Source organism: Aulonocara sp. 'chitande type north' Nkhata Bay, linkage group LG6 (genome assembly GCF_057382095.1).
Source record: "Aulonocara sp. 'chitande type north' Nkhata Bay isolate Kocher_YH1m ecotype deep benthic linkage group LG6, A_spYH_male_GT1.1, whole genome shotgun sequence".
NCBI classification, from domain to species: Eukaryota; Metazoa; Chordata; class Actinopteri; order Cichliformes; family Cichlidae; genus Aulonocara; species Aulonocara sp. 'chitande type north' Nkhata Bay.
Window position 1 is genome coordinate 16,354,755 of NC_141349.1, and position 18,839 is coordinate 16,373,593.

Below are 18,839 nucleotides of genomic sequence, written 5' to 3' on the forward strand. Positions count from 1 at the left end.
AATGGTCAGTATTACTGTTTGCATTAACACATAAAACCCCGAAGCTGTCTTCTGTGTGTTTGCACGTAGACTGAGAGCACACCGGAAGTCCTATTAGGGAGATCCCACTCAGGAAACCAGTGGTTTTAACCCAAAAATCTGCACTCTTTTAACAGAAGATAAGAAGGCTGAAAAGGGGAAGTCAAAACCAGCATGAGTGAGTCTCTTAATGCGTGAGAAATTTGCAAATGAGGTGTGAGAAAGTGTAACCATCTGACTCGAGGACAAAAATCAGTGTGACCTTCTGCACAGCTGCAGCGGCACTGGAGCCCACCCGGGAACATGCAGACTATTGCCGTTCTGAGGAAAAAATCTACTGAACGACCCAGTCCCAGAGATAAATAAAACTCACCTTAAACTTGCCCTCGCTCGAAAAGATGCTGACCCATTTGTTGTCATAGTCTGCGATGATGATGTCGCCGTTGGGGTGCACGGCCACACCTGTCGGCCGCTGCAGCTGACCCGGAGTCCTGCCCCGGATGCCGAAACGACTTCTGAACTGGCCGTCGTTGGAGAAAATCTGGATTTGGTTAAAAAATAAAATGAAATAAAATAAAACACTATGTTAAATATTAGATAGTTTTCATATATTATCTCAGAGAACAGGCGCAGATGCTTCAGGGAATTCGTTCTCACCTGCACACACTGGTTGTTGCTGTCTGCTATCAGCACCTTCCCCTGAGAGGAGGCAGCCACTCCCTGCAGGTTCGTGAACTCCCCTTTGTTTCTTCCCTTTGTGCCTGTGAGACACGAAACATGACCACGTTCACCATGATGATGACGACACGTACGTTTTCTACATGTAAAGTCTATTGGTTACATAGTAAAGGTAACCTGATGCTCAATTTTCACTCCAGCAGTAATAAGCTCTCTGTTGTGTAAACATTTATACTTCACATAACTGTGAAACAGACGTCTCCAAACCATATTTACTAGTATTATCTTACTTACATTGTTTTTTTTGGTCTGTTTTTGGGTAGAAAAAGTAAGAATTGCAAAAGGACAGCTGTTTATTGAACCTTCTACCATTTTTTTGTATTAAAATAATATTTAATATAAGTATTAGTTATTATTTCTTGCTACATCTGGGTTTTTGTGGGGAAAACAACAAAAACTATCACATTGATGATGTAGACGTCACAAAAACTGAAGCATGTGACATGTCAGGGTTAAAATCATATGAACACAAGACTCTAAATCCTCATGTTCAAGAAGCTGAATTAATCATATTATTATTGAGCTTTTGTCACTTTTTAAATTGCTCGTAAATACTTGTTAATCAGCTATTTAACTGAATTTTCCCTAGTGCACGGATTCCCAAATTGTGGGTCATGGCCCCCGACAGGCCGTGAAGATACTGGAGGTGGGCCACAATAATAAAAGAGGATAATGGTAATGGGAGGGCTTAGTTTGGGATATTGGTCATTACTCTGGCCTAAATTTACCTCTCCTGTATTGAAGTTTGTGTCTCAGTGGCAGGGGAGTCACACATTCGCCTTAACACTTTGAACATGACTGGGTAGCATTAGCAATTTATAGCCAGCTTGTGTTGTTTATGCATTTTGAATAAACTTTTTTCCCCACTGATGGCTCCATACAGTGTAGACTACACTTTACATCCTCCTTTGCGGTTAGTGCTAAGGTTTGATGTTCAGCCCTCCGGCTGGGAGCCGGTCTTACCGATTCTGAAGATGAGGTCGTCCTCAATGGGATTCTCTTTCCTCCTCCCTGTGCTGTACATACTGGCCGGCCTCTTGATGGCCTTCTGCTTGACGTGTCCGCTGCCCGGAGACTTGAGCCTCTTCTTAACGCCGTCTGAAGTCGGTGACACGTCAATGGATTTGGTGGCCTTTATCTTAAAGGGGCTCCCTTTGATGTGTTGGTCATATAAGCGCAGAGATAAAGTACACGTGCCCTCTTTAGGAGCTGTGAACAGGTACTCATAAGTGCCGTTCTTGTTGTCGAGCACGTCTCCGTCACACTTGCTGCCGTCAGGCGAAAACATTTCAGCGGTGATGACTGCGTTGCCCATCTTGCATAGCTCTCCATCTTTGTCCTTAGTAGTGATGGTGATGGAGGTGGGCACGCCTACCACACAATGCCGCAGCCCCTCGCCTGTCGCCACAGTCTCGGAGGCAACGGCGTTGGTGGTCACAATAGTGCCCAGGTTGTGGATGGACTTTTTTAGCCCTTCCGTTTCTACGAGGAAGTCCAGCTGGTTGTTCTCTCCGGGCTGCAGCGGAAGCTCCTGGCTGGCCAGCTCGACGAGACGCTCGCCCATCTGCTTCTTCACCAGCAGCACCTCGGCCTCGGTGCCCTGGCTCAAGGCCTGCTCCGTGAAGTTGCAGCTACTGGTGATGCCCTCTTGGCCCTGCAGCAGGGTGTCCAGCTGGGCTTGGAGCACCTACACATGCATGCATCAGGGGGCAGCAGAGAAACACGGAGCTTAGATAAAACTTTATGAAGCTTTCAAAATTATTATTTTTCTTGCAGTTATTCTGTTGATTACATTATACTAACAAAAAGAACATTAGCTTTGCCTTTGTGTCCGCTTTTAAGATCAGATCAGGTTATTGGTACTTGGCAATCCTCAGCTTGGGAGCAAATATATGGTATTAATTAAGGATTACAGGGATGTTAGTTTATTAAACTGCTGGTAAATCTCAGAATATAATGCAATAAAAATGTGATTTCTTATATTACCTAATTTTAATTTGTAAATTAGTCACTTTACTACGACCACACTGCTGTTCTTTAATCGCAATCTTCTTTCAGGCACTCTGATAATTAAATAAGGGCTGCTTTGATTGTAATGCTGGATATTCAGATACGCCGCCCATGTGGAAGCTGCCACAGCTTTGCTGGTTTCCTTCAGCTTTTTGGGACTCAAAAAGCTTACCACCGCTTGCTTGTACAGGTGGTAGAAGCAACGTGCAGAAAACTGTAGGTATCTGATAACCAGATATAAAACACCTTCATACAGAAATGACCTTTTCACTGCAACTGAACTGCAGATAAAGTGTAAGTGTGTCTAAATGCAGGTGTTTAAACTGGTCTGGTTACCTGGTAACTGAGGATGAGGAACTGATCAAATATCCAGAATTAATCAAATCTTTAAGTCATCCTATTGTCTCATTTTACAGACGAACCCTCCTGAGCAATAACGCGCTAACCTAAGCCACATTTAACCGCTAATAACCAGCTTTACTAACTAGTTGCTACCGTCGGTGTTTACTAAGAGCGCCGTGACAAGCTGAACTCGGGTTTTTGCGGCTGACCCTGCTGCTGATGTGTTCTTGGAGTTCTCAAGGCGAAAAACAAAAAGTGATTTACTAACATGCCCGACACGCACTTTCCTGCGCCGATGTTTAACGCCGCAAAACGAAAACAAAAACAAAAAGCAGCGCATCTTATATTCTGCGCTTGATACTGAAGCGAACAGACTGCGCATGTGTTTAGAAAGCAGCGCAACTTCTGTAAATCCCCCGTGAAACCGAACACACCTGTGAGCGCTGTGTGGGGGATTGCGCTCACACGTTAAATTAATCTGGCGCTAAAAAAGTGCGACATTACCGCAGGCTGCACACGTTAAAGCACCGAGACAAACTCACCGGCGTCCGGCCGTCATCACACTCCTCTTCTACTCCCAGAGACGCCATAGCGTCCAGTGTTTCACCCACACAGCTCATCCGCGCAGTAAAACTAAGACTCTTTGTAACATTGTAGGACGAGAAATTCACGGTGAAGTGACAAAGTGTTTGCGGCCCGGACTGTACTCCCTCCCCACGCGCGGCACGCCCAAATCAAGAGCGCACGCTGGACACCGGCTTCATGTAGCAGGAGCAGCAGCACAGCTTCCCCGTGGGCTGCAGTGCTGTGACCGATCATCAGCCACTCAGTTGTAAATCATTAGCTGTGCCCATGTGATGCAGCTCCCCGAGGGAGTCAGCAGGCTTTTAACCCAACCGGCTGATTGGCTCATGGGTCAATGCAGCGCACAAGCCCCCGCTCCGGCACCTCCTTCCTGTGGAGAGGCAGTCTGTGCCATACTGCAAATTTATTTTACTTTCTATCCGATCGATACCAAATACTGATATCGATACTTTTAACTCATTTAGACAGTTTATGCCGGAGAAGCATGACTCATCATACATTTGCGATTCCGAACAATTTTAATGACCACTAAATCACATGATTTTTACTTTGTACAATAATTCCTTAACACAACCAAATACACCTTTTAGCTTTTCATTCATATTTTGAAACAGTTTTTATTATTATTATTCTTGTTGTGGTCTCTAAAGCACTTTGGGTCACCTTCTGTTGTTTAAATGTGCTGCATAAACTAAATAAACTCTACATTCATCACATTCAGCCATTTTTTTAAAAATACAATTCATCTTTAAGGTATATTTTTTTCCCTTTCCAACAGAATGATCTATTTTAATAATTAACACAATTATATGGGCTGAATATATATTTTTGAATGTTTGTATATAGTCTGGAGGTAATCAGACTGCTGAAGTAACAACTGTGATGGACACTTTGGAGTGGCATCAGTCATTCCTTTCACCATGACATGATCTGCATGGTTATTCTTTGGCTCACTGAATGGCAGTGACAGTGGGCTCTGTCTCTGTCTACCTTTATTTGGCAACTAAGTCACATGACCACAGGACAACAACAAACACGGTGAAGCAAAATGTGCCTGCATGAGAGGAGCGGTGTTTGCGCCGACATGTCTGCTGCCTGATAAACGAGAATAATCTACAGAGCTTACAGCAGAGAAACAAACAGACGCATCAATCCTCTCGTGTCAGTATTGGGCCAGTAAGAATACCAGTGTTGGTATTGATACTATCTATATTATTTGGATAGCCCTGACCTGTTGAAGGACCCGTGACAGGTGAAAAGATTACTTTAGTCTGTGCTCCAAAATCTCCAGATCAGGCTCATTTAAGTGCTTTACATTTGTCCTATTTGGTTGTTACATTTTAGCCAAAGTCCCAGCTGTGCTTCGCTCTGCACTCACCTTTTGCTTGAGGCCATAGTTGACCTCCAGCTCCATGAGTAGAACGCTCTTGCGGACATTGAGGGTCTTCTGCAGCTCATCGAAGGTCGCGTGGATGTCGTCCTCGATGGCGCTCTTCTGATTGGTCAGCTGCTGAAGAATCTCTGACAGCGTCTGCAGGGCTGAGTCGATCTCTGGTAACCTGGAGGCAGTCGAGTAAAATGTCAAGGTCGTGTGACAGAGCTGGAGAATCATCACTGCAGTGCAATATGACAGTATTTACATAATAATATTGCTGCTGCCTACCTCTTCTTAACAGCATCTAGCTGGTGGTGCAAGGAGGCCTTGTGCTGTTCCACTACGTCTTTAAGAGGCACGGTCGGGTGCTCTCCGTGTTCGCCGCTCGTGCACTCCTGACACATGGCTGTCTCACACGGAGGACAGTAAAACTCCATCACCTACAAATCAGGAAAAAGCAGGGATCTGAATTTATAATAGGCTCGAGTCATAGACCCATTTATCCACATTAATGCTGAGGAAATAAACCATCTTCCTGATCCTGCATGCTTACACACCCCTTTAATGACTCCATCTCACATGTGCCAACTCTGCATCTCCAGACTCAGGAGTCCTGTCCTATTTCCTGCTTTTGTTGGGGACACTGCTCTGCTGTGTCACTTTATCAGTCTACTGCACAAACTTGCCCATCAATAAATAATGTTCTTTGCTTTAAAATGATCTCGACCTCTTGAATCACGGCACCGTCAGCTGGTTTGATATTCTGCTCCACGCTGAAATACCCAGACAGATGTGGACGAGACTGCTATGAAATTATTGTGTACAGGCATGACAGACGCTCAGATTATGAAACATAATGACTTGGTGATCTCCTGACTTCACCCTCAGCTCCACTCTGAACATCTATAACCCTAACTAAATGTTAAAGCTGACTTTGCTGTCAGGTGTCAGTGTGAGGAGCTCTTACGCTGCCTCCATGGTTTGGGCAGGAGAGTAGCTGGCCTGTAGCCACAGTGGTGATGTTGTTGAGAGCGGCGGCCTCTTGGCTGCAGCTGCCCGGCGCCCGCTGCAGCACGTCCATCAGGTTGGTGATGAAGAAGTTATTCTGCAACGCCGCCACACCCTTCTCCGGCAGGATTGAGGTCTGGCGGCACACGGGGCACGACAGTGTGAGGCTGTGGGCCGGGATATAATTCTGCAGGCACCTGCAGGAGGACGACAGGTGTATTAAAAAGGTTGTAGTTTCAAGATGTGGTGCTTTATTGCCTGACTTAAAGTTTTCATCTAGCAGTCCATTAACAGCTTATTTGTCCTTCAAGTAAAAGAAGAACAGAGCAGGTCAAAATCCTGTCTTTGAGACCATCTAGTGGTTGGAACGATTATACTCTGACAGCGATTTGCAGCAGCACTTATCAACGACATCTGTGCAATGTAGTGTATTCAAATGCAATGACCGTGCCATAAATCCTGTCATTGTGAAGCTTTTAATGTATATACAGAGATTCCATTAAATTTAGTGTTTTATATTATACTATTCAAATTATTTAAAGTCAGTATATATATTTATATTATTAATGCAGTCACAGCTTGTCTAGCCTCCAACAGACTCTTTGTCGGATTGCTGAGGACGTAATAAACAGTGACCCAAAGATGATCATCAAATCACATGTAAATATAGTACATGACAGCTCATATGAGCTTTAATCTAGTCAAACAAAGGTAAATGGTGGAGCTGAATATTTTAATGTTCATCCCAGCGTCTATGTGTGAAACACAGTAGTTATGCCCCACAGAAAGAGTTAGAAATGACTGTATATTGTTCAGCTGCACACTGATGCTCCAGAAACAACCAGAGCAAAGAGGCAGGCGCACACCGTGAACAGTTTGTCTTTTGTGACAGAAACAAAGGCTGCTTAACAGCGAGGATGACACCAACACACCAGAGTCAACAGCAGCGATGCAGACCTGTGTCCTAAAATAACGCACAAGTTTAAAGCAATGAGATATTCATTTAAAAATCTGTTGTTATTATTTTTATTACTGCACCGTTATAGGCTGCATCATGTGTCTGAAATCATAAAACAGTACAACACTTACAGCACTTTGGAAACTCCACTCACCGCTCACAGAAGGTGTGCAGGCAGGGCAGGACTTTGGGGTTCTCGTAGCGGTCCAGACATATGCTGCAGATCAAGAACTGCTTGTCAATTTGGCGGACGACAGGACTGGGGATAGTGGAGCCTTCACTGGCCATCCTAAAGCTCTGGCATAGAAGTCCCTCTTCCTCTTACCCTGCACCCTGCGGAGCGACACGGAGGGAGAACAAAACCGGTGAGGACGTAAACACAGTGGCATCACATAGGATCAAACGCACAATGAAGATCTTGTGGTGGTGAGCGGGACTCTGTGGGGCTGCAGAGATCAGAGTTTGAGGCCGAAGGCAAAGACAAAGTACTTTCTTCCTTCCACAGAGGAAATGCAAAAATACACAAAGAGACACATCAATCAGCGCCTGTGACCAGGCAACTGCAAACAGCCACTCAAACAGGACATGAAGATATATATATATATTTTTTTTTTTTTTTTTTTTTTTTTTTTTTAAGATTACCGGAGTGCTGATATCGTTAAAAATAGTCTGATTCAGGGGTGTCAAACATAGGGCCCGGGAACCAAAAACAACCCGGCAGAGTTTCCAATCTGGTCTACTGGTCAGCTTTGGAAAATGTGAAGGAAGGGATAGATTTTGGACTTTTTAATGTAATTTTGGGAGTTTTACAGCTTTTCCTTTTCATAAAGTCTTCCCTCATTTCCATTCATAATACACCACAGTAACAGAAGAAACAATTCAGTGACAGAACCTGCCACTTTATTCACTACTATAGAAATTTCTGGGTTGTTTTAATATATTAATCTTTTTTTATATAGTACTTTAAAAAGAAAACATTTTCTGTGAAAAAAGTTGCTCTTTTTAAAATTACAGGTCAGCCTGGGAAGTGAGCTACAAGAAATCTTACAGTTTACAGATTTATTTCTTACATTTTAAGTCCAAAGAGTCATGAAGACAAGATTTCTTTCATTTTTGTAATACTAAGATATTTCAGTTAAACATCTTTACACTGACAGAAAGGGGAGCTTCACTGGTCTGGCCCACTCAAGACTAATGTGGGCAGTAAGTGGCCCACAGTATAAAATGAGTTTGTTATCCAAGCTCTAATCAGTGCACGGTCAAGAAAATAAATGCTCTCTATAGTATAACACATATTTATCCTGTGACCCCTGTGGTAGGTCTCAACCCTTATGTTGGTAACCGCTGCAGTAGCAGAGCAGCACCTGAGCCGCAGATGTGTTTGTCATGAAAAGGCACTTTAAGCACTAAATATTTGATGATGTGAAGTGAAAGCAAGGCACTCTGCGTTCAGCACACATTAGTCAAACTACCAAGACAGCCGAGCAAAACTATTTCCAACTCAGCCCTCTGCTTTATCCCAGACAGCTTCTCCTGGCATCGTTTCGTCCCTGCGATATTCCTGTTACATTATCCGGCAGCTAACTTAGACACGGAAAGTGTGTCAGTGCTTTTATTGTCTCATCACATTCAAGTTGGCCACAGAAACAGGCCACCTCTGCTGCTGGGAGGAAACCCCGAGGGACTGCACTCCTTTCTACAGTGCACGCTCTTTCTCCTCATCTCGTTTCCACTTAATCTCTCTCCTTTAGATACACATCTTCTCTCATATTCCTCTCTGGAAGCAGACGTGGGAGCCTGTAATGTTTTAAAGAAGCTCTCAGGCAAACTTCTCAGTATGCTAGGTGAATGGAAGCAAGCTCAGTGTTACTGCAACTGATATAAAAGCAGCAAGTTATCAACTGAGACTCATCACCAAGCTAATCTATCACTAAGAGGATGACCTACAGTAATACATATGTTTAGAACATAAATGAAAAGACACAGAAAATAAAAGCATCTGGCAGTATTCCAGCACAGACGTGCACGAACACAAGAGCTCAGATCTCTCTTAATGACTCACCAGCTCCACGGAGCAGATTAAGCAGATGCTCACAGCATCAAATATGGGACTGCTTATACAAAAATAAAAAAATATGTAAATCCTGCAGAAAGCCACAGCAGGAAAACAGAAGCAGCGCTGCGCTGACGGTGCACAAGGTCGCAGCAGTCCCACAGCGCTTCACTCTTACATAATCAGATCCGCACCAGCTAAGCGGAATAATTCCTGCTGGATTGAGCCGTCATCCCACGCACAGAAGAGGGCGCACATGACAAAAAGGGGGGCGTCAAAGAAGGAATTTAAACCAAATCAAAGCATCTTCTGTCATAGAAAGACTGTGAGAAACACTCATGCACAACAAAAGTGATTCCAGGGCAACAGCAGCTATTCCAAAGAATTTCCTATAATAATAAGAGGATTATTAAAAACTTACAGTGCTGCATTCACGGAACGATCAACAGGCGTCATCCACACAAGTGCACTTCAAATGAATGAAACACAGACAGCCTTCATCTTCTGAATCGTCCTTCAACTCATACCGGCTCTGACAGGAAATGATGCTTCCCTCCAGGTTGCAACAGAGAGCCAAACACGAGACGCCAGTGTGTGTGTGTGTGTGTGTGTGTGTGTGTGTGTGTGTGTGTGTGTGTGTGTGTGTGTGTGGGAGAGAGAGAGAACCAGCCAGTGTTTATGGGCGTGCACACACGTGAGCAAAGTTAAGGAGGAGCCTGATTGTATTTCAATTTTCTACATCATGTCCCCCCGCCCGCCCTCCCTCACTCCCTGCGTTACTTTCTCTCCTCCCATCACTTGCATTCCCTGCTCGCTCTGTCTCATCCATTCATCTCCCTCCTTCCTCTCTGTCTGAAGTAAATGCTGCTTCACTGCAGCGCGGTGAGCAAGAAAGCGCAGCATCCGGAGCATGTGAGCGAGCACTGGCTGACGCCTGGTTACCTAACAAATGGGAAAAAAGGGACAGCACTTAAGGGTCTCCGTCACAGCCAATAGAGATGAAGCCACAGGGATCTTTCTGCGTGCGAGTGTGCGTGCGTGCAGGCTGCTGACTCACTGTACATGCAGAGACTGAAAATGAGCACAAGGAAAAGTCACACACTGTATATGAAGAGAGGGAGGAGAGATGACAGAGAGTAAACATTGCAGAGAGAAAGGAAGTACGGTGAGACGTGTGCTTCAAATGTGGACACAAAGGACACACTGCCTCTCCAGTTTAAGAGACAGAAATAGAGAAAGGTGATAAAACGCTGAGGTGAAACGCGTTTTCTGCCTGTTTTTTCTCACTGCACTGCAGCTCTGTCGCAGCTCTTTGGTCACTGCTTTCTGCATACGCAAGAATGGATGACTTAAACAATGACACAAAGCTTTAACCTTCAGACAACCTCAAACACCGACCACTCTGTGGACATCATCTGGGGGGTTTTCCACCAAGAAAACCGGAGGCGATTTGAGTATTTGGTTAGTAAGAGGAGAGATTTAAAGGCCTAATGGTGGGTGACTCCAGCAGGTCCGTCATCGTACTCTCTGAAAACTGTTCAGTGGTTAGAGAGTGAGACAGAGAGAAACCACCAGCTTTCCAATTAGTGGATGGCCTGCTCTACCTCCAGTCCATCACAGGTCCAACACACAGAGCACATTTAGAATCACCAATTAATTCATCCATCAGTCTTGTCTCTAGACTGTGGGAGGAAGCTGGAGTACCTGGACCGATAGCAGTCATTTTGCTTCCTTGGCACTAACAATTCCGAGGGATACTGTGTTGAATACACATGAAAAAAAACTGGCTGCAAGTATGATGTTACATGATACTTGCAGCACCTCCCCCTTCAGTTCTTAAATTTTCTTATTTCAGTTCCACGTCAAACACAGTTGTGTCGATGGAGTTTTTCCACAGAGTTAAGCATGCCTGGCAGCTCCACAGCTGTTCCAGTGATCTCATCTCAGCCTCTGCCAAACTCAGTGAGCTCAGTCAATCAGAGGACGCAGAACAAGAAAACATAATGCGGGAAAAAGAATGAAATGCTGTGTGGGTGCACACCAGTGACAACAATCAGTCTCTAAAGCTTCATCTTAGATTCAGCACTATGAAGGATAAGGCCGTGTGATCTTATATGTTCTGTTCTGACTTGCAGCTCAGTGGCACTCGGACCCAAACCGGTTCCTTTATTTCTGGCATTAGATTCATTACTAGTATTCATTCTTTATCGATACTGAAGTTTATAAAGTTTGGTTGTTTCTGTGTTTAGTGTTTTACTCGTTGACTGTGTTTTACTCGTTGACTGTACTTAGCTGCTGTATGGATTTGCTGCCCTTCTTGGCCAGGACACTGTTGTAAAGGAGATTTTTAATCTCAACACTTTATTTTCTACTGGCTACAAAGATACATTTACTAAATCAGTCTTCGGCCGAATGGACAGTATGTTATATGGCAAATTTTTTTGCTGAATTTGGCATAATTTCTATTAAAGAAAATTTTACAATATTACCACACATGTAATTTAAAGAAATCCAGGCATATAATAATAAAAAGAGTTCTCCACGATCCTAGTAGTGTTTAAAATCTATTCACTGAGTGGTTATAGAGGCTGCCTTCAATTTGAATAATGCAAATCACAGCCAGAGAACATGCCTTAAATAGTTTGCTTTTGCTTCCTTAAAGGCACAGGCTGAAATCAAACCTGTCTCTTAAATGCTCAAACTGATGATGTATTTTTGATGCTCTTTTAAGACACATGCAGTTTAACAGGTCACATGGTTTACTATTTTTAATAATCCATGTAAATCTCTGCAATGATGCCTTTAAACACACTGTGCAAACTGAAAAACTGCAGCATTACATTGCTAAGATTTAAGGAAGGCAACATCAGGTTACATCAGGCCCGACTTGGAGCCAACACACAGGAGTAAATATGTCAGATAACCTGTTTAAGCTGCTGTAACGTTCACGCCAACACCATTATCCCTCACAAACAAATAGCAGCGAAGCAACTCAAACTCAAAAACATTTCAAACTTCTACAGGAGAGATTAATAGAGAAAATAAAGTTGTAGTTTTCAACCATTTCCACTCACTCACCATGACGAAGTAGAAACACACACTGTTTACTGCATTTTACTTTATAAGCTGCTTTCTGTGTTACCCTGCCGTCTAACCCGCAGTTCTTTCCAGAGCACCGACTCGAGCTGTTTCCACCGCTTCTCTCGGTTTCTAAACACACAAAACGCTGCACAGTGACGACACTGCACAGGCTGACTGATCGCTTTCAAATTGCAAACAACAAGTGTGAAGACAAGAAAGATGGTTTCTCGATTTTCAGTAAGTATGACCACAGTGTTTTTGGTTTGACGCACTTCACCTGCCCATTACTGAACTATTAATGTCATTTTTATGATGGAAAAGTTTGTCAGGTCCAAGAGTCCGGTCACAGGTGGGTTCACTGTTGTGTCAGCTGGTTATGAAATCGACTGGGGGGAAAAAAAGAGTCCACAGAGCTACTTTACTTCTCCTTTATCCAAGATCAGTAAATTGAAGTAAATTTGGAGTTCAACACTCGTAAAAAGAAGACACATTTTGAAAGAGGTTGTGTGAATTCAAACTTGGTTAATACTCAGTGTGATGTTAGGTGCAAGATAAGCCATGACACAGTCAGCATATCAAGCACATTTCTCTGCATTACGTACAAGTCAGGAAAAAAAAAAGGAAGCGAGTCCAGCTCTGTCTGATGTGGTTCAGAGGTGGGCCTGCTATCGCTTTCCAAGCTTTTATGCTATATGGTAATATATAGAGTTGTGCAGGGATTTCACTGAATTCTGGAAATGTTAAATGTGATTTGCACTGAGTGTTTCTTCTTCACTCTCTGTGTGTTTTCTACATTTAATTATTAGTTATTATTAATCTCTGTCTCTCTTCCACAGCATGTCTTTGCCCCGTCTTCCTGTCCTCACCTCAGCCGGTCGAAGCACATGGCCTCCCTGAGCCTGATTCTGCCGAAGGTTTCTTCCTGTTAAAAGGGAGTTTTTCCTTCCCACTGTCACCAAAGTGCTTGCCTAATGTGCTTGCCTCACAGGGGGTTGCCAAATTGTTGGGGTTTTCTCAGTATTATTGCAGGATCTTTACCTTCAGTATAAAGCAGCTTGAGATGAATGTTGTTGTGATTTAATGTAAATTAAATCGAAGTGAATTGAATTGAAAGGTCATCAGGATTCATTTTGTGGAAAAGCATGAATGTTTCTGTAACTTTTTCCACGCATGTCCTGCAGCTGTGAACTTTTCTAGTCATTACCCAGCAACACTAACTAGTACAAAGTCTCTGTGTTGATGTGATTTGAAACAGCACTGAAGCATGCTGTGTGCCGCATATGAGAAAAGGTTTCTTTGGACAATGATTCTCCTGACTCTGTCTGAAGTTCATGTGTGAAAACAGCTTATGTGTGTGAAGACTTCCAGCCATTCAGACCCTATTATAGAAAAGTACCAAAGCAAAGGTCACTGGTCTTGCTCGAGTTATTTGAAGCAAACGATCTATAGCCCTTTTCATTACAGATCGCTCGACGCAGTTTTTACAATTTTCCGTTAAGTGGTATTATCTGGTCCCAGGTACTTTTTTTATCTACTCGGTCGAGACTCCAGGATGCTTCTTCACATCCAGTTAGCAGTGGGGATTCCCAGACAGATATGAAATGGTGTTACTCGTCAACTCAGGTGACCCTGATGGCTCAGATGTGACCTCAACAGCTATACTTTATGTAAAAAATACCATCAGATTCAATGAGTTGTGGAGGTAAATAAGAAAATAACATTTCCCATCACTTCAAGCCTTCATGTTTTTATGAGCGAAGCTACTTGCCTCCCAGCAAGTATAAAGTGATTTTATGTTCTGTTTTTTCTGACGTACACTGATGATATTTTGCCATTAATGCAAAAGACACTGAGTTTATGAGCAAAAATGCACCATGCTAAGGCTTCACATTTACTGCACAAGCATGACAGAGATGTGTAAGTACAGAAAAGGCTGTCCTTGCTTGTCTGTCTGCCATCCATCCATTCTGGGGACATGTGGGATGACTTTAAATTTCAAAGAGACATTTAAATGCTGGCTCATTAAAGTCGAACAAGCACACAAAAAAAAAGACCTGGCAGTTTGGACTGACTGCAGAATGACATCATCCCATTTATCATGGCCTGCATGACCGTAATGACTACTTATAGTAAAGTGACAAATGGCCTCCCACTTAGCTGCCTGGCAACTGTCTTCATTATGCCTGAAATCACTATGATCACGTTCAGGAGCAGACAACATGGACAAAGCCTAAGCTGACTGTGCTGCCTATAAAGTACGGACTCCACGTTTGATTATTATACCTTTACTGTTTATGTGCTCAACTTTGTTCCCTCTCTTCCACTTATTGTATTTTAAGCCATGTTTGCATGCAAAGCCCGGAGGCTCCGTTTGCTCCGTTTCAGAGGAATTTGGGGCTTTCCGTGCTTTTAATGCTGAAAAGGGTGGCATAAGCCCCACCACGAATTATGAAAACTCTCTCATGTTTTCACCCATAATCCAAAGCATCCACTGGGGGCAGGATGATGAGAGATTACAGAGGCAAACGCACGTCTTCAGGGTGAATGTCCTCTTATCCAGTTCCACATCCACCAACGCCACCACAAATTTGAAAACACAGACGGTTAAAGTTTCTAAACCTTCCGTTTGGGCAGATTAAAGACATTTTTCAGCGTGGGCAAAGTGTCATTTGGAGAATTGTGGATTAATTCTTTTGAGAATTAAGTTTAAGTTTGTTTTTTGGCTGATCCAACTTGGATTATTTTAAGAAAACGGAGCTCTGAATAAAGAAGGAAACTCCGTGTCACTGCGTCACTCTGCTGTATATCTGCCAACCACGCACTCTGGGGGCACGAGATAAGACAATGCTCTGTGTGTCAGAGTGTGCGTGCTAACGGCTGACCTCAAATAAGGCTTACAGATGTGGAAGGGCATGGCCGCTACAAACTGTCCATGGTGCACATCTGTCAGGGAGAGCTCAGTGACGCTTGACTCAATGTGCAGACAAAACACTCTCCCTCAGTGAATGAGTGACAAGACAAAAGAGAAAGCTGGTTTTTGGTTTGGTTGATCTTTAATCCTCAGAGTTTGTACTGATCACACTTTGTACTTTCAGTAAAATGAGTTTGTAAATTTGCAAGATATGATTTTTTTGTGAGAATACATCTTTCACATTCACTGATACTGTGTAAAGTATAAAAACATGTGGTAGGTCCTTTGTTTCCTTGGCTGTTAGTTACACATCTGAGACCTCTGAGAAAAACTTGGAGTTTCATGAATAACCTTAACTTCCTCCTCGGCACAGAGTACAACGTAAACATGTCGCACCTGCAGCTTCTAAAGTCAAATCAGCATCAGCCAGTGAGCATTGTAAACAGGAAGCAGCAGGAAATGAACAGATGTGCCATTACAGCACGTCTGCCCGAAGTAAATAACAGGTATTTCTCCACGTGAACACCTGAGACCACAAGACGTGCAGCAGGAACCTGTATTTCTTGTATCAGCAGATTTCCAGTGTGACAGCCTGAAGTTACAGCAGCATCTTTTTAATCATCTCTTTCCTGTTACAGATGCCAAACAACTTTTCAGTGCTGTGCGCTAGACTGTTCGAACACAGCACTGTTATAGCTTCTGCCTTTAATTAATCATAAATCTTTCCTTCCTCTTGTTACCCGCTCTTTCCAGCCCTCCTACCCACATTCAGAACATCCCACTTACTTCAACTCCATGGCTGCTCTCCTCTTCTGTTCTCTCTCTTCACTGAGGCGGAAAACAAACGCTGCTCTTCGTCACCTAATTCTCCACATGTATGATATGCTGTATTATGTCCAGGAGGCAGTGACAAGAAGGCATGTGAGAGGCCTGAGCTGCTACAATAATCCAAACAGACTGACAGGAGGCCAACGGGTGAGCGGAGACGGAGGGGGAGGACAGTACAGTGGTGTAGAGGAAGACAACAGACCAATCACAGGAGCTAGGGAGGCTGAAGAAGGCTGGGCTTAAAGCCTGTGCTGCTCTTTAACCCCCAGTGAGGGCAGAAGCTCAACTAGCATGGAGCAGAGACAGATAAGGAGTGACAGAGGACGGGGCTGCTGACAGAAACAGACACAATCAAATGTGCCAGCAGTGGCCAAAGGATTTCATTATTTGCAGAGTCCAAATGCTGTCCCAGGTGCAAATGATTATAAGAAAACTCCCTAAATGACACAAAAGTAATTAAAGCTAGTAATTTTTACATTAAGATGTTAGTGCGAAGGCACAGGACACCACTCCCACCTTTTTACGAGGAGTTTCATCCTGATTTGAGGTAAAGGTGCTACAAGTTGCACTAGAAAAACTATCAAAGCAAAAATGTCTGCACAGAGTAGTTTAACTAGATAAACTAAGAGTTAAAACAAACTGCAGGCAGATCCAAAACTCACTGATCCAAACGTTAAAGAGCAACAGCCAAACAAAGTCATAGTAATTGAAACAAGATGGTCCCAGAAAGCCATAATAACTGTAACAGTCCTCTAAGTGATGACCACAGTGCAATCATATGCTGAACACTACGGTTCAAAGAGCAGAAATGCAGTTATTAATCAGCGGTGCGTTGGTATCTGTTTGCCTCCAGATGAGGCAAAGTTGGAAGATAAGTTCAACATGAAGCAGACGTTATGTGTGCAGTCATTCCTCCAGCGAAAAAGAACCTAAAACCTCCAAAATGACCATGAAATTCATGCTCACGGATGTAAACTTACGACCACAGCTGTACATATGAGGCTCTAAAATTCCTTTTCAGTTTTCCATTCAGCACCATGAATCTTAATATGCAGGCTTATTTTTTAGTATAAACGGCTCAACTGTGTTTTAATGTGATCTTACTGATTGTTTTTCTTTCGCGTTTCCAAAAACACGATAATAAAATGAGCATCCTGTTCTGACGCTTGCAGCCAAGAGGGCAGCCTTCCTCTTATTGTTTGCACATCTTTCACGTTTATACCTTGGCAGAGACACATTAGCTGTTCCACCATAACAAAAAAATCACTCATGATGCGTTATCGGGCTGTATACACCCACACCCACACTTTCCTACAGACAGGAAGACACTCTCACATAACACAGACATGTAGCTCCCCCCAGAGTGGTTCCTATTTCTTGAAAGCTTTAATCTTATTGGCAGGCAAAAACAAATGTTTGTGGTAATTATCCAAATGCATCTGCTTCCCCCCGACTCCCACTTAAATGGATTACGGATTACTTAAGCATAGAAAATGACGTTATACAGTAACAGGAGCACTGTGATTCAATCCTCTTTCAGATTTATTTCACTGTGTCACACAGAGTAACAGGAAACCACCAGCTGAATATGTGAAAGAAGAAGAAGAAATGCGATGTAACTACTGATCTTTTAATCTGTAATGGCTCGTTGCATTGTATGCTAAATCTAACAAACGAGTTCCTTGAGACATGCTTCAGTATTTTCTCCTAAATACTGACTAAATACTGTTTACTCAACCTGAACAATAAAGAAAAGTGAAAGAACAATTTAAGATGATTATTACTTGCTATGAATAACCCATTTTGATTGATTAATGTTTTGTCTTCATTGCTCTCCAGAAAGGTAAATAACCGTAAAACTGCTAATTAGTTTAAGCAGACCATCTCTAAGCTCACGTGTTTATTTTGGTTATTAGGCTGGTTCAGGTTCCTCTTACATTGCAGTCTCCTCCCTTCCTTTCAACCTCCACTCACATCTTGCATCAGGTGACCTCCATAGGTCACATGACAGGGTGGGAAACTGCATTACTTGATAAGAAAGACGTATGATGTCATCACTATTGTACTGTACCCTGTATTGTGACTGACAATACCCTTGACACAAAAAATATATATGTTTGCAGCCTTAATGCTCATAATAGTACAAATGGCTCTCTGTGCAAATATGTTCAAAGATAGTAAGTGAAAGGTTTTCACAGCACATATAACTACAATGTGTGTTGCCTTTAACTTGTAGCATTACATCAGAGCTCCTCATTATTTGGAGATGACCAAAAGATAATGTCACCTCTTGCATGCTAGATCAGAAATAGATCAGAAGGATTTTTATGACTGATACAGATACCGATATTTGGTGATTTAAAAATTCCATATGTATGGAATCTGGAGAACCTGTTTATAACACATAAACAGATTCTCCAATCATTTGGTACGTGTAATTATTTATTTACTTATTCCCACTCCGCTTGAATCTGCTCGGATTAGCTGTTAGTTGTTGTGCGCGGAAAATTGCAGAGTGCCCCCTGGTGGACACACCATGCAACATCAGCACTAATAGTAGGCTCACCAACACACTTCATGCACATAATCTACAATGTGTTTGTTTGCTCTTTCAAAAACGATGTCACTCAGAAGTCCTTCGTTCTCCTGTTGATTTGCAGTCACAGAAATGATTCAGATGCACTCAGAGCTACTACAGAGTAAAGAGTGACTAAGCTGGTTGTTGTTCTAGCTTAATCACTTAGCTTTAACCACACAGACTCTGAGCTCTGGCAGAGCTCAAAGCGCTGGGTCCATTGATCCTGAGGGGTGACAATGTCACAGTGCAACAGTGCAGAACAGCAAGCCTTCGGGGTTTTAGTCACTGTACGAGAAAAACATCAATACTAACACCACCAGCCGACATGTAATGGAAAAATATGTCAGTCGATAT

General features: G+C 43.0%; 1 protein-coding gene across 7 annotated transcripts in view; it reads right to left on the reverse strand.

The window, feature by feature from the left end:
• LOC147327566 (tripartite motif-containing protein 2) overlaps positions 1–18,839 on the reverse strand; it is a 28,569-nt gene that overhangs the window by 4,970 nt on the left and 4,760 nt on the right. For 3 of the 7 annotated variants that reach the window (XM_086295249.1, XM_086295252.1, XM_086295253.1), the window contains exons 2-8: positions 7,189–7,367; positions 6,036–6,273; positions 5,357–5,508; positions 5,072–5,252; positions 1,720–2,443; positions 676–779; positions 392–559 (exon numbers count right to left, since the gene is read on the reverse strand). In XM_086295249.1, coding sequence (XP_086151375.1) covers positions 392–559; positions 676–779; positions 1,720–2,443; positions 5,072–5,252; positions 5,357–5,508; positions 6,036–6,273; positions 7,189–7,322 — 1,701 coding nt within the window. In that variant the 5' untranslated portion in view covers positions 7,323–7,367. Of the gene's footprint in view, positions 1–391; positions 560–675; positions 780–1,719; positions 2,444–5,071; positions 5,253–5,356; positions 5,509–6,035; positions 6,274–7,188; positions 7,368–9,096; positions 9,287–9,508; positions 9,754–12,165; positions 12,276–15,865; positions 16,061–18,839 lie in introns of those variants that run through there. The other 4 variants (XM_086295248.1, XM_086295250.1, XM_086295247.1 and 1 more) reach the window with 4 other exon arrangements.